Source organism: Diceros bicornis, chromosome 6, assembly GCF_020826845.1.
Source record: "Diceros bicornis minor isolate mBicDic1 chromosome 6, mDicBic1.mat.cur, whole genome shotgun sequence".
NCBI lineage: Eukaryota > Metazoa > Chordata > Mammalia > Perissodactyla > Rhinocerotidae > Diceros > Diceros bicornis.
This window is the reverse complement of record NC_080745.1, coordinates 74,573,013-74,588,117: the sequence shown is the minus strand read 5'-3', so window position 1 is coordinate 74,588,117 and position 15,105 is coordinate 74,573,013. Positions and strand designations below refer to the sequence as shown.

At 44.3% G+C, this 15,105-nt stretch overlaps 1 protein-coding gene across 1 annotated transcript in view; it reads right to left on the bottom strand.

Moving 5' to 3' along the window:
• Positions 1–15,105, bottom strand: part of RBM20 (RNA binding motif protein 20) — a 198,305-nt gene that overhangs the window by 28,240 nt on the left and 154,960 nt on the right. Inside the window, exons 6-7 of the mRNA XM_058543972.1 lie at positions 9,305–9,448; positions 7,025–7,156 (exon numbers count right to left, since the gene is read on the bottom strand). Of these exons, the coding sequence (XP_058399955.1) occupies positions 7,025–7,156; positions 9,305–9,448 (276 nt within the window). The remainder of the gene's footprint in view (positions 1–7,024; positions 7,157–9,304; positions 9,449–15,105) is intronic.

Genomic DNA, 15,105 nt, shown 5'->3' with positions numbered 1-15,105 from the left:
TGACCCCTCTGAGCGGTCTTCTCCCTGCCTGCCCACCTTGGGCCACAAGAAGGAAGCTGCCTACTGTGCCATCACGGGAAAGGCCAGCCTGGGGTGGCTGCTCCCCAGAAGACCTGCTGCGAGACTGCCTCCACCCAGGCCAACACATGAGCAAACAGAGCTCTGGAGAGCCGGTGGGAGCCCTCAGGACCACGTGCAGGGACACGTGAGAAGACCTGCCATCACTGGGGAGGCCACATCCTGGGTCCCAAATCCATGGCCCATGCTGCCCAGCTGGAACAGGCAAAGGCTAAAGAATGTGCCCCCAAACTGGGTTAAATGTCCCATGGCAACTTTTCAGAACATACAAATTCCCTGAGGGGATTGGATGAGGCTTTTCTGTAGCAAAGAGTCCCCATAGTCCCAAACAGGTTTCTTCTGCTCTTCTAGAACCTCAAATCCTCCTGACTGTTCCTTCCAGCCCAGATCCGGAAAAGCCTGGGGTGAGAGGAGGATGGCCAGATCAGTGCGCAGCTGAGGTTTTGCAGATTACCCAGGGGCAGCACGGGGTGGGGCTGAGACCTGCAGGGAGGGGCAGGTCAGGCCAATGTCAGAGCCAGGAGCTCGTGGTCCCCTCCATACCTCCCTCATCACAGACAGCACCTCTTTATACCCTTCCCCTCTGGGGTGCTCCCTGATGAGGGGCAGAGCCAGACAAACAGGACCACAGGTGAAAACATCTCCCTTGGCCCATGCAGTGCCCCAGGAGTCAAAGAGCTGCATCTAGAACTCTCTGGGGGCTAGAAAAGCCGCTTCTTGGCTTAAACATTTCCCTGCCCTTTATTTTCCCAGTCACAGAATATCCTCCTGGGGCCACTTTCAGCCCAGCGCCCTCTGAAGTTACTTCTATTCATGTCCCCAGGGAGGCAGGGCATTAGATTGTTAACGTTCACGCAGGCAGCAACAGCACAGAGCCCTGCGTGGAACAGGTGCTCCATAATACCTGGTCCAAGATGAATGGCTGGGGCTACAAAGATGACCATCTGCAAACACTACATGCTGGGGCCGGCAGTCACAGGCACTGTGATCCTCCTCTGAGGACCACAGATCAGTTCCTCTATTTTAAGTGATAATTCCAAACTGTTGGCACTCCCTGGCCCAAACACCCTGCCAGCTGCCATCTGAGAAGGGGACAGAAGTGGCCAAAGACTTTGAAATAACAGAATCTACTTCTCACAGCACTGAGAAAATCCTCTTAACCTTCCTCTTCAGACCTGGCCTCAGCATCCTCTGGTTAAAGGTGTACGGGAGGCAGGTAAAATAAAGCTGTGATCACTGCAAAACAGTGAAATGGGAGCGAACAGAGTAGGTCTACAATGACATTTTGGATACCTTTTCACTGTAGAACATTTCAAACATACACAAGAGTAGAGAGAAGAGTATAATGAACCCCCATGAATCCGTTCCCATTGTCGACGATTCTAACCACTCCTGTTTCATCTATAGCCCCATCTCTTTCCCCACCCCATAGAATATTTTGAAGCAAATGCCAAATGCGGTATCTTTTTGTCCATTCTATGATGACACCCATGTGGCTCAACAACCCACCGGGACAATCCACAGTGCTCACGGTCAACACATCTTGCTGCTTCTAAGACAAGGGTGAGATTCCAAGCCCCATGCAGTCCTAGGGAGGTGCTGGCATACTCAGAGGGAGGCAAGAATCTCAGCCCAGAAAGAGTAGCCCCAGCTCAGCCTCCAGCTGGCTGGGTCACCTGGGGTCCAGGCTTCTTGTCAGGGAGACTCACTTTCTCCACCCATAAAGGTGAGATAATGAGGCCCATCTGGCATCCACCAAGGCCTCGGGCATGGCAGGCAACACTGATAAAAGCCATGGACTGCTGGGCCAACATAAAGGGAGCTTCTAGAGAGTGTCACGCCCTCTGACCCTTCCACAGTTGTTTTGCATGCCTCGAGAGTCCCAGGAAGAGGCTGAAACCTTCCAGATGAGCCCTGAACTTATCAGAGCCAGATCCTGTCTCAGCAGCCCCGACCGTTTTCAACATCACTGTGCTTTCCAGGCTCTACATCTCTTCTCATCCAACCCTTTCCACTTGGAAGACCCCTCTCTGTTTAGCTAATTTGCCTGATCCTTCAAAGCCCTGCCCAGTAATCTCTCTTTTCTTTACACATCCAAGTCACACTGCCTTTTGCCAATGAACTTCTAGAAGCTCCCATTTAAATCTTGTATAACTTTTAAATCTTGTATAATAAGAATAGCTTGTGTCCTCAGTTAGATAGCAAATTCTCCCCAAGTGAGAACCATGTCTCATATTCATTGTAGCTCTCAGCACCTCGTCCTACATGGAGAAGACTCTCAATCACCATTTGCTGATTTAATCCTCCTGAGAGCATCGTGGACCACTCACAACACTGCTTCCCAGGGCCAGAGACCTTCTCTGTAGTCAGGAGGCTGGCAAGACCAGTGGCTCTGAAACCAGGCCCTCTGCCCCCAAATCACCTGGGAGCCTCAGTCCCACCCCAAATCTACTGAACGAGAATCTCTGGGCAAGAGGACCTGAAACTCCCCTGACAATTCTCTGATGCAGTGACTAGGAGACACTGGTTTAAATTTTCCAAGTTCCCGTCAGCATCTCAGATGCTGTGATTCTGGAGAAGTCTCTGTAGAACAACCGAGAAAATAATTCAACCTTCTTGTTCAGGTCTGCAAGAAGAAAACACTCTCACTTTTTATTGTTCCTTTAGATTTTTGCTTTTCATTCATTCCACGTGTTTATTGGACACCTATTATGTGAAAGGTTCTGCCTCAAATGCTCTGAGGAATAAAATCCCTGCCACAAAAAGGGTATGAGGAGAGAAGATTATGGGCATGAGGAAATATTCAAGAGAGGAGATGAGAAAGCCCTTAAAATCTCTCCTTTCTCTTCCTCCACTTTGCCTGGAGGGCAAAAGGTAAAGTTAGAGGAGAAAGACCAATCACAACGTCCCCCACCTCTGAAAGCCCTGGTGGGACCCCACGTGGTGGCCTCTTTGGCCCAGAGACACAAATGGATATAGTGTTTTGCTGTCTACCTCCTCAATAGCCATTCCCCCTTTTCTACCCCTGCTCGGAGGATGTGACACAGGCCCGGTCAACCACAGCACAGCCTCTCCCTGGCCACAGAGATTGGTTCAGGGAAGCGCATGTGTCCTAAGCTGGCGTGATCAGAGTGACTCTAAGGACTTTTGTGGGAGCTACTGGGAGAAACTCTGGCTCTCTCTCGTTGAAGGAAATGGGAGGATGAGAAGCCAGAGCTGCTGAAGCCGCTGAAGCCATCATGCCACCTAGAGGAGAGGGTCTAGGGCTGCCAAGGGCCATAGGAGGGAGACCCCAAAAGCAAAGCTAAGCAGGCAGAGCGGAGAGAAATCACGTCCTAATACAGCATCAGTTGGGCCCTAAATCCAGCCGTGCCTGCAGCCAGAACCACTCCTGTACTTTTCAGTTACATGAGCCAATAAATTCCTTTTTTCACTTTAGCCAATATCTTTAATTGAAATGGATCTCTGTTACTTGCAGAGAAAGTTCTAGCTGATTCATATCGACACAAGGATCATAATACATTACTATGTAGTTGAAACATGCTTTGAAATGCTTTCACATAGCTTATCCCATGTGACCTTCACAATGAGCCTAAGAGGCAATGCGACAGTATGGGAAGCAGAAAATCCTTACTAAAGGTCAGAAAACAATGTGTTCTAGACCCTTGCTACTCAAAGTATGCTCTGAGGACCAGAAGCATCAGCATCTCCTGGGGACTTGTTAGAAATGCAGAATCAAAGCCCTGCACCACGCCCACTGAATCAGAAATTTTAACAAGATCCGCAAGCGATTTGTATGCACATTAAAGTTTGAGAAGCTCTGTTAGAATACCATCTCTGTTGCTTACTGATTGCGTGACTGTAAGCAAATTACTCGATTTCTCTCTGTTTCTTTCATGTGGACAACAGAGATCATAATAACACAATATAGAGATGCAGATACAGTGCAAAACCAAGACAGTCCTAAGTTTTAATCATGGCTCTTCCAGTAAGTACGATCTTGGGCAAGTTACTGAACTTCTATTAGTCTCAGTTCCCCCATCCATAAAACTGAGATAATAATATCTGTCTGATAGAAATGATGTCAGGATTACAGTAGACAGTGTATGTAAAGTGCTTGGAATATTACTTGATGCAGAGTATCAGGACTCAATTAAAGGTACATATTCTTGTTGTTATTATTGTACTGTTATAATTACTGTTATTATCCACCCTATACACCTCATAGCAAAGGGTGATATTGAGACCCAAATAGACAATACACGATAAAAAATGCTTAAATTAAAACTAAAGAACTTAAGGTATAGTCCTTTAATGATCTGGAAACTGAGGTTGACAGAGATTAAGCAACTTGTCCAAGCTCATCAAAGCAGGAAGGAGTAGAGCCTAGGTTGGCACCATCACCTTCCAATCTGGCATAGGTCACATGGTTGTTGATGGTTCTTTATTTTTTTTATTTTTTTGTATTTTTTCCCCCAAAGCCCCAGTAGATAGTTGTATGTCATAGCTGCACATCCTTCTAGTTGCTGTATGTGGGACGCGGCCTCAGCATGGCTGGAGAAGTGGGGCGTCAGTGCGCACCCGGGATCCGTGCCCGGGCTGCCAGCAGCGGAGCGCGCACACTCAACCGCTAAGCCACGGGGCCGGCCCAGTTGATGGTTCTATATTTACCTGTTCTTCCTCCCACCAGACTGTGAGCTCCTCTACAAGCTTGTTACCTCCATATGCTTGGGGCCTGGCCCAGTTGCTGCCCACAGTGGGCACTCAATGAACATTTGCTGAATGTAAACCTTGACCATCTGACCTCTTTAACCCATACTTTTTGCACCACCCCAAACTATCTCCCTTGGTAAGGTACTGCAGTGCCTTGGTACTTTAACTTAAGAAGCTGAGTACTGCTGTTAATCCTAATGAGAAACTTATGACAACACCTCATTTGGAGACCAAAGCTCTGCTGGGAATTCAGTGCAGAAATTCAATTGCAGCCCCCAGGGGAGAATCCAGGAGAACAGGAACTTTGGCTGGGTACAGAATGGGATGGGATCTTTTACTTGTCTGAGAAAAGCAACATGCTTTCATTAGTCAGAAAAAAGTGCCAGGTTCTGCCTGAAGCAGAATGGTTGACAAAGGAACTTCAGAAGCAATAATGCAAGCAAAGCAGAATCAGGACTTTGGCAACTGGTTGACATATGCCGATCTACATCTGTAGACTTGTCAGAATGCTAGTCCTAGCTAGAAACAACCACTCAGCCATTAACTTCTGACTCCAACCTCGAAGGCAGATTAAGGGCAGTGGATCTTGAACAGAATGGACCCTAAGTAAATGTGGAATGAGCTGAAGTAAACTGGAAAATCCCTACTAAATATGATAGTAGAAAGCACAAAATAAGATTTAAACACAAATACAGCATTAATTACAATAAATTCAAATGGACTAAGTATTTCAGTTAAGAGAATTCCTGCAAATCAATAGGAAGACACAGTCCAAAAGAGCAGCAGGGGCAAACGGCTTGCAAAGAAATTTCCCACCAGACAAGATCTAGATGAAATAACCAACAAACGTACAAAAAAGTGCTTGACCTCAATTAGTAACCAGGAAAAGAAAAAACAAAACCAGAATAAACTATTACACTCTCCCCAGACAGGCAAATTAGAAAGTTGGATAAGATAAAGTGTTAACAAGAAGGTGGACCATTGAAAACTCTCAGACACTACTAGTAGGAGTGGAAACGTGGGACAACTAATTCTGAAAACAGCTTGCTATTTATTATCTAGTAAAGTTGAGGATAAGCACGCCTTGTGGTCCAGCAATTCCACCTCTAGTTATGTACGTATCTCTTCCTATATGCTGATGTATGTGTGTACCAGGATAACATGTTTGAGAATGTTCATAGTAGCACTGTCCCTAACACCTTAAAACTGGAAACAACCGAAATGTCCATCAATAGTGCAATGGATAAATAAATTTATAGTCATACAAGGGAAATTTATATAACAATTAAAATAAACAGACACACCCAAAAACATGGATGGCACAATGTTGAATGAAAGAAGCAAGACATGAAAGAACATGGACAGGATGATTCCATTCACATAAAGTTCAAAAACAGGGAAAACTAAACTATAGTGTTAAGGAAGGCATATACAGATGGTAGAACTATAATGAAATGATTATCCTCACAGTCAGGAGAGTGGAGAGGGAGGGATTGAGCATGAGGAGGGCCTCACAGGGGCTTCTGGGTGCTGTCCGCGTCCTATTCCTTGACTTTGGTGGTGGTTTTATGGGATTTATGGGATTTCATCCATTATTATTTTTTAAACTGTATAATACATAATTATTCACTTTTACGTCTATATGTTATACTTCACAATAAAACAAAAAAGAAAAAAGAAAAGAAAAGAGAAATGTAGAACAAGCTAAAACAAAAACAAAAGCCCTGTTTGGAATTATCTGAATTCATCCCTGAGTTCTGACAGTGGCCAATTCAGCCATGTCCAGCTTAGAAGGACTTCTACCGGGCTTAAGACATAAATACAGAGGATGCAGGAGAGAATAAGAGATCAAGGGGGGTGACGGAGGAAGAAAAAGTTACTGAAGACCTGTATGAGCAGACAAGGAGGGTATATTCAGAGGTTTATGCCTGGAAATCCCATCTCTGAAATGCAACCACATTTTCCTTCTTACTTCATCCTTCAAGACTTCCCCTGTAAAATGCTCTTTGGGTCCAGGTAGTTAGTCATCCTGTCTCAAGCATCCCTTTGTGTTTTGTACTTACCTCAATGTTATGTTGCCATGTTATAATGGTTTGCCTTCCCATGTGATATCCTCAAAGGGAATGAGCAATTTTTGGATCTTTTCCTATCCTCTCCTTCCCACCAGCACTTAGGCCTGTACCTGACAAGCCAATGTTTGTTGAATGACTGAATGAACAAGAGAATACTTTACCTTCAGCTGCAATTCCTTGTATCTCTTGGACATCCGAATGAGCAACTTCTCACCATTGATCATAGCAGATTTTTCTTGGTAATATTGGACCATGGCCTGGGCAGCTTCTGTGTAAGCCATCTCCAAAAAGGCCTAGGAGAGAAAGGAAGGACGTACATAGGGCTTGAGTCCATGGGCTTGACTTGAATAGTCTTAAACAAAATTCAGTACGAGGTATGATTCCATATATATGAAGTCAAGAAAAGGCAAAACGAATCGACAGTGATAAAGTTAGAGGTGAGCTTCCCTCGGGGGAGGGGGTGGGATATTGACTGACAAGGGGCATGAAGAAACCTTCTGAGGTTCTGGAAATGTTCTATATCTTGACCTGCATGGTAATTACATAGGTGTCCACATGTAAAAAATAAATGGAGTTGTACACTCAAGACTAGTGCACTTTAGACTATATATTTTATACCTCAATAAAAAGAAAAAACAATCAGTACAAGAAAGAGCTCTCTTTGATGCCATCTGTTCAAAGATAACTATTTATTAACTTCCTCAAAAGAGCTCATTATAAGATGGCCCCCTCTCCTGATCCCCATGGTTACCAAGCATTCTTCTTAATTACGTATGTCCATCCTGGACTACATCATGCCACAGGAGCCCCCTGGGATGGGAGTTCCCCGAGGGGAGGGGTGGGGTAGGGGGAGAGTGAGTCTGCTGCACAAAGGAACTTGCTATTTGGTTGTGGCGATGGCAGGAGACAGAGACACAAGCCCTGGGTATTTGAGCTCTCACTTTCTTTGCAAAGAAAGAAATACACTAACAAACTCAGGGGCTCCCTAGGCTTGAAGGAAGGCCACGCCTTTGTGAGTTAAAGAGAGGAAAACCCTCACATAAGTTTCCATAGCATTTTTCCTCTTTATTTAACTGTTCGCATAAAACACTTAGAAACGAATGGGCTCTTCCATTCAATGAGTGTCTGCAGAGACTTTCTAAATAGACTGTTTTGACCAACCTGTCAGCTTACCCTGGTAGCTGCTGTGATGGATTCATCGCTGTTATTGTTTCTTAGATTTGTTTGGTTTGTACAATACTGACGATGTACTGATCTGGTCTCTTCATGTTGAGAAGGAAAAGTGCTCTGTGACAAGGGAGCTCTCCTTGTGAGCCCCTCCTCTCCCCCTTGAACCAAATGGGCTAAACAATCTCATTCTCCCACCTTCCCTGACATTTGTTTTTGAATTTCAGCCATGCTTTTCTCCATGCTGTCACAGTCTATTTGTAGAAGTGTGGGAGACTAAGAAGTCAAGATTCTTTAGAGTTTCATTTCAAATTCTGCCACTCAGCTTTCTAAGTGCCTCTTTCTTGATGCACACATTTTAGCACCTCCAGCTCTCACCAGTCAAATGGGGATAATATTAATTCAGTGAATCTCACTGCATTAATGTTGCCAGCTGAATTTTGGATGTTTACCCAAAACAGAATTCTGGGAATTAGGAACAAAGAGCCTAAGTGAGTAGTCTAAACCCAGATTGATGGAGGAAGACCATTGATAATCTGATGTGCCTTTGAGTCTTCAAAGTTCACACCTTAATTAAGAATTTCCCCTATGGCAGTTCCTCTGTTTCATAAAGTAAAAATATTTGTTAAAAATAAAAGACAAACTATTCTGATTTCTAACCATTCTCTGTGTAAACTCCCACTTTGACTTTAGAAATGAAGACAAACGTATTAACCCCCAAGGACTCAGTCAATCCCCACGAGTTAAGGGTCTTAGTTCCTTAGACTTACCAGGCATCCATCAATTGCCACCTACTCTCCTGCTATGAGACCCAAGGGCCTCAGATGCTAACACCAAGGATCAGTGAAAATACCTGTCCCCAGTCAATTCTTGGCTCGCTCCAAATCCAGGCCCTCGGATATGAGAAGCTTAGAAGGTAAGACTGTAGCATTAGCTCAAGGGGTTAGCAACACAGTGAAAAGACTCAAGTCCATGGATTTCTATTTGGGGGCCAGTTAGCTTTTCTATGTTAACGAGTCCCTCATTCCAAAGCAGCTCCTCATCTCTAGGCAACTCACAAAGGCTTGGACCCATCACAAGAAGGGTAAGATGAAACAAGGGGAAACAACACACCACCACCAAAAAAAAACCCTCTGTGCGGTACTAACAAGAGGATAGCTCTCTATTACCTCTCTATGTTAAGAATAGCTTCTTTAAAAAAAAAAATCATATCGTTCCTCCCACTAATGTGTGGTCTATCTGGTACATACTAGTGTGAAAGTGCCCAGACCTACCTGATTAGTAGACTTCATGAGGATGTAATTAGTGACCTTTCCAAAGGGCAGCCCCAGGTTAATGACGTCATTCTCAGTGCAGCTTCCTTCAGGGAGATTACAGATGTGTACCACACGGCCAGCACCCATTTTCCGCTGTGCAAACTAACAGGAACAAAGAGCAGTGGCTGGACTTCAAAAGACATTTCCCTCTTGCCCTCTACTGCAGATGTTTCTAATGTCTATCTTCCCCTAAATAATGGTTGCAAAACTGTAATTTACAAAATTAATGCAGAAAAAGAATCCATTCACAGACACACACAAAAAATCGATTTTATGCCATTTCTCTACAAAAAAGATTCACAACAGTTTTAATGAGCAACCACATCCAGGGCATATCCATACGTTACTGGTGGGAGGTTGTGTATCTACAACATTTTTATAATATTCTTTAGCAATATTTAACAAAACTTAAAATATATATAGCCCATGATCCTGCCATCCCACTTTTGGAAATCTATTCTACAGAAATAAATGCACCAATATGTAAAGACATATGTACAAGGACATTTATTGCAGTAATTTGTGAGGTGGCAAAAAACTTTGGAAACAGCCAGAATGCAAAAAACTTCGGAAACAGCCTGAATGTCCAAGGAAGGAGAATGTTTGAGTAAATGATGGTTCAAGCATACAATGGAAAACTACAAAGCTATTAAAAGGAGGAGGTAAATGAGCTGATAAAGACTAATTTTTTAGACAGATTAAGTAAAAAACAGGTTGTCAAGTAGCATGTGTAGTATGATGCCATTTTTGCAAAACAAAACAAAACCCAAAAATATATGAGAAAGAGACAGATGAAGCAAGTATTGTAAAATTTTGATAATTATTGGAAATGGGGGATGGGTATACAGGGGTTACTTACACTAGTCTATACTGTTCTGTATGTTCGAAATTTTTCACAATGAAAACATTTTAAAGGACATCAGCACAGAGAAAGGCAGGGGAGGATGTGTATCAACCTGTCAATGCTGGTTATCTTCAAAGAGCAGAAGTAGAAGGGAGTAAGGGGAGAGATGTTTGACCTTTTTCTTATATGTCTCATATTGTTTGACTTCTAATTTTAAAAAATTCCAGTAAAGAAAAAAGAGCATAGAAAGAATTTGTGGAAACCTAATATATACACACAGATATTCACAGCAATAATCTGTGGTTTAGGGCAGTGGCTTTCAAAACTTTGTTAGCCTTGGAATTCTTTCTTTCAAACAAAAGCTTGCTCACCGGCCCAAAACACTCAACAAATAAGAGGAGTCGCTCCAGACAAACCGTGGGGTCCAGCATGCTGCTGCCACCCTCCACCCTGCAGTCCCAAAGGCATCTCTAAGGAACACAGTTTGGAAGCCAAGACCTGGGCCTGATCAAAGCTCCTGGAGGGAGGAAGTGTGTCCGTTTGGTCTGTGCAAACCTTAATTAGCCTGGAGTCTCTGGGAGGTTCAAGAATTAGTAACCACAAGCCAACCCAATGTGGAAGAGAAGGATGCAATTTTCCAAACCCAAAGCACATTCTAATAGCATAGGCTACATTTTGCATAATCACCATTTTCTATGATAAAGTGAACTTCAACATCTAATTACATTTGATGTGGGTCCGACTCTGCTAAGGTAACACAGTGCGGAAGTCTAAGGTCTCATCCCGAACAAGGGCTAATATGTGGGTAATTCTACCATGAAAAGCCCTCATTTGTCTCATCTGTGCTGAGGACAATTAGAGGCTATAGAATTTCCTTTTATGGTTCAACCTTGAACTGGAGAAAACCAAGCGCCCCTTTCAGACCTCCCCGTCTGCAAAGTCCAGAGGTCAAGCACGTTCCCAAAGGGGAACAGGATTCACAATGTGCTCCAGGTAGCTCCCAGAGCATCCCCAGGCCTCCCTGGAGTGCACATGGAGCTCTCCGTAAACTGGGAGACTTTGAGTCTGAGCCTGGCTAACAACCACTGAGCCCTTTTCCAGGGATGGCAGGAGGAGGGCTGTTACGAGGCAGGATCTTTGCCTCTCTTTGGGGTCCACATAAAGACCCGGACCCAGCTGAGTTCTCAAGCAGGACAAAGTGGCTGGTCCTCTGAGTTTATCAACAGGAGGGCCGAGGCTGGGCGCTCCGCCCGGCCTCCTCACAGCAGGGCATGTTTCTGCCCCTTGTGACTTTGCTGGGGTCGGCCTGGGCTGATGTGAGCTTGGACTATGCAGCAGACACACAGGGCAGTCTGGGCTGCTCCTGCTCCTTGCCTGTCCAGTTGCCTAGTGACCAGGCATGAGGGCCAGTGCCTCTCTCATTGTCTCCTCCAGACTGAAAGAACAACTCGAGAGGCTTTTATCCGAGCGTGAGTGCACCAACTACTGCTGAGTGGTAGAAAAGCCTTCTGAAGAATAAACACTCTCGCAGCTGCCAGTCACCAAAGAACAGGACGAATTCACGCTGCAGATGTTATCAGAAAGGCACTACAACGGACGGGTCTCAATTAAGGTTTTCACTCAAATTTAAAAAATACATTCCATGAGTGCTCTTTTCTCCCAAGATTTTAAATCAGAAATAGAAGTCGAGGGGGCCGGCCCTGTGGCACAAGCGGTTAAGTGCTCATGCTCTGCTGTGGTGGCCCGGGGTTCTCCGGTTCGGACCCCGGGCGCGCACTGATGCACTGCTTGTCAAGCCATGCTGTGGCGGCGTCCCATATAAAGTAGAGGAAGATGGGCACAGATGTTAGCCTAGGGCCAGTCTTCCTCAGCAAAAAAAGAGGAGGATTGGCAGATGTTAGCATAGGGCTGATCTCCTCACACACACACACACAAAAAAGAAATAGAAGTTGAATTTTATTGATTGATTCCCTTGTTGTCACTTAATATCCCATAATCAAATAATCATGAGATTTTTAGTATTCTTCAGTTAATTATGCTAATTTGGGACTTCTCAACTGGTGAACTGAAAATGGGTTATAGGTATGCCAAGATAGTGACCCTTCGGGGTGGAGCGAAGTACCTCCAGCGACCGCGAGCAGCTTCTTCAGTTTAACCAGTTTACCTCAGTTTACCATTTCCTAAGTGAGTTATGAAATGAAAATCTCGCAAATCTAAAATCTCGAGAGTCACTGTGTTAATGGTTTGCTTTGTGTTGTGTCTGGCTCCAGGGCACGCGAGAAATCCTACCCAGTTAGAAAGAGAAATTTTTATGTATTATATTCTCTTGCAAATATTTGATTTAGGACAGTTCAGTCTATGTTCTTTTCTGTCATTGATCTAAAATCTCTTTTTGTTCAACTCAATTAGGTTCAAAATCATATTTGATTCATAAAAGGTTTAGAGTTATAGGTAAGATCTCTCTAATCTGTTCTTGAAACAGTTATACAAACATGGCTATTATTTGCCGTATGCTCTGTGGGCGATCTGAATGATGAGGGAGAAAGGGAAGGAGCGAGGAAAGTGGGAAGGTGAGAGGAAGGGAGGACGCGGTCTTTAGATGGTACATCTAGAGTAAGATTTGTTCACTGGGGGCACAGACAACCCTGAGTGCTGTTGAGCGGGCAGCATGATGCTGTACAATAATTCCCAACCTGGGTTCTCTAATAAGTCCTTAAGGGTCTTTGAAGGTGATAATACCTCAAGGGATATTATTATTATTATTATTATTATTATTATTGACATTTAAAAAACCTGAGTTGAGATCATACTTTGAGTTTCTTTACTCTATCCATATGGTAACCCTGGTTAGATCTTAGGCTGATGAGAAAGTCTGATTGATGTGTGTCTGTGGTTTTGATTAATAAAAATGGGTAACTAGCTAATTACTCACTAATAAAAGCGCTTTGGCAGATACAGTACTGTTCCAAACTTGGAACGCAGGACAGTGACAGCTTGAGGTAGGAGTAAATAATTAAAATGGGCTTCGGCTGTAAAAACCTCAGGACTTGCTGATGCAGTGGGAAGACGCTGAGCCTGGAAGACAGAGGACCTGGAGTTGAGTCCCAGCTCGGCCACTGATTAGGTGCATGACAGGGACAGACTAGTTTTCCTTTCTGGGGCTTAGTTTCCCAACGTCTGGAATGAGGGAGGTAGCCTATACGTCTAAAGTCCTTTCCAGATGTGAAATATCCATGCTTAAGTGGCTCTACGTTGTAAAATTCCACTCCTCCCAGAAGCCTTGCCAAGCTAAACCCTAAGATCCAGGGTAATGATAACTTTCCCCAACTGTGTTGGGCATAAACAGGAAACCTGTCTTTCCCACTCCCTGTCCCAGTGAATGGAATGTTTGTCTCCCTCTCTACGCAATCAGCTATTTCAGCATGCATACGGTCACAAGCATGTTCATCTTTCAGACATGCCTGTCTATGCTGGTGGTGGTCTCATCTTTACAGGGCTGAAGATAAGCTCAAGCAGTGAGTACCTTGTGATGAGCTCTGCAGCTCCCTGAATGACTGTGCGTCCACAGTGCCTGGAAGAGCTGAGATGATGTATGGAGACGAACTAAAGACATGCAGGCCTACTCTCTCTCTGAGGACAGACCCACACCAAGTGTGTGCCTTATAGTCTCCAGGCACCAGGGCCAGGGCAGCAGAAGCAACAGACAGACCAGGATCTGTGTCTGCTCCCCAGTGACTAATTGTAGGCACGTTACTGAATTTCTCCAGGACTGAGTCTGCTTGTCTATAAAACAGGGAAAATAAAAATTGATTCCACAGGATGGTTTAGGAGACAAAAATGCCACAACGTATGTAAAGTGCCTTGGTGCTACAGGTGGCATCCAGCAGGCTCCTATAAATAAATATTTGTTCCTTCTTTCCTCCAACAGTTAAAGGATGTGCTATGATGATCCTAGACTGGGAAAAATATAATTGTACTGTGATTATGTAAGAGAAAGTCTGCATTCTTAGGAAATTCATACTGATGTAGTTACGGGTGAAGAGGTTCAATGTCTCCAATGGTTCAGGAAAAAACGTGCATAGATGATAAGATAGACGGATGATAGATAGATAGACATGCATGGACAGAAGGATGACAGAGACAGACAGAGAGACACAGAGAGAGAATGATAAAGTAAATGGGCCCAAACGTAAAAAAGTAGTGAATCCGAGCAAAAGGTAGGGAGTTCCTTATACATTATTTGCAACTTTTCTATAAGTCTGAAGTATATTAAAATTAAAAGTTACCAAAAATAAATTTTGATGACGTGCTCTGGGGCAGAAGAGCAGATGGGTTTAGAGAGAATCGTGTAAGACCTCACCAACTGGAACTTTTGGTGTGAGGTGTTGATGGGCTTGGTTAACATCCCACCCTGCTCTGCCTGCTGAGCTCCTGGGAGGCACAGGCACATTTGAAACTTTCCAGCCTAAGGTCAAAGCTCTAAGAGAGCTAAGGTGTTGGGGTTGTAACCAAAGCCCTAATTATGGTCTTGCATCGCTTACAATGGGGACACATTCTGAGAAATGCATCATTTGGTGATTTGGCGTTGTATGAACATCATAGAGTATACTTACATAAACCTAGATGGTATAGCCTACTACATACCTAGGTTATACGGTACTAATCTTAAGGGACCACAATTGTATATGCAGTCTGTCCTTCACTGAAACATCGTTATGCAGTGCATGACTATACTAACCTAAAGGGACAGTCATCCTTTCTCAGTCTGGGGGACGCTTCAGTCAGTCTGTAGGCCAGCACTGACCCAGAATGCCCCCACATGCCACCAGGGACATGGGCTGTACATTTTTACACGCTGGCATCACTCATTTAAAACCAGATGTTGCTTCTAATAGTTCATGTGGCTGGGTCCCAG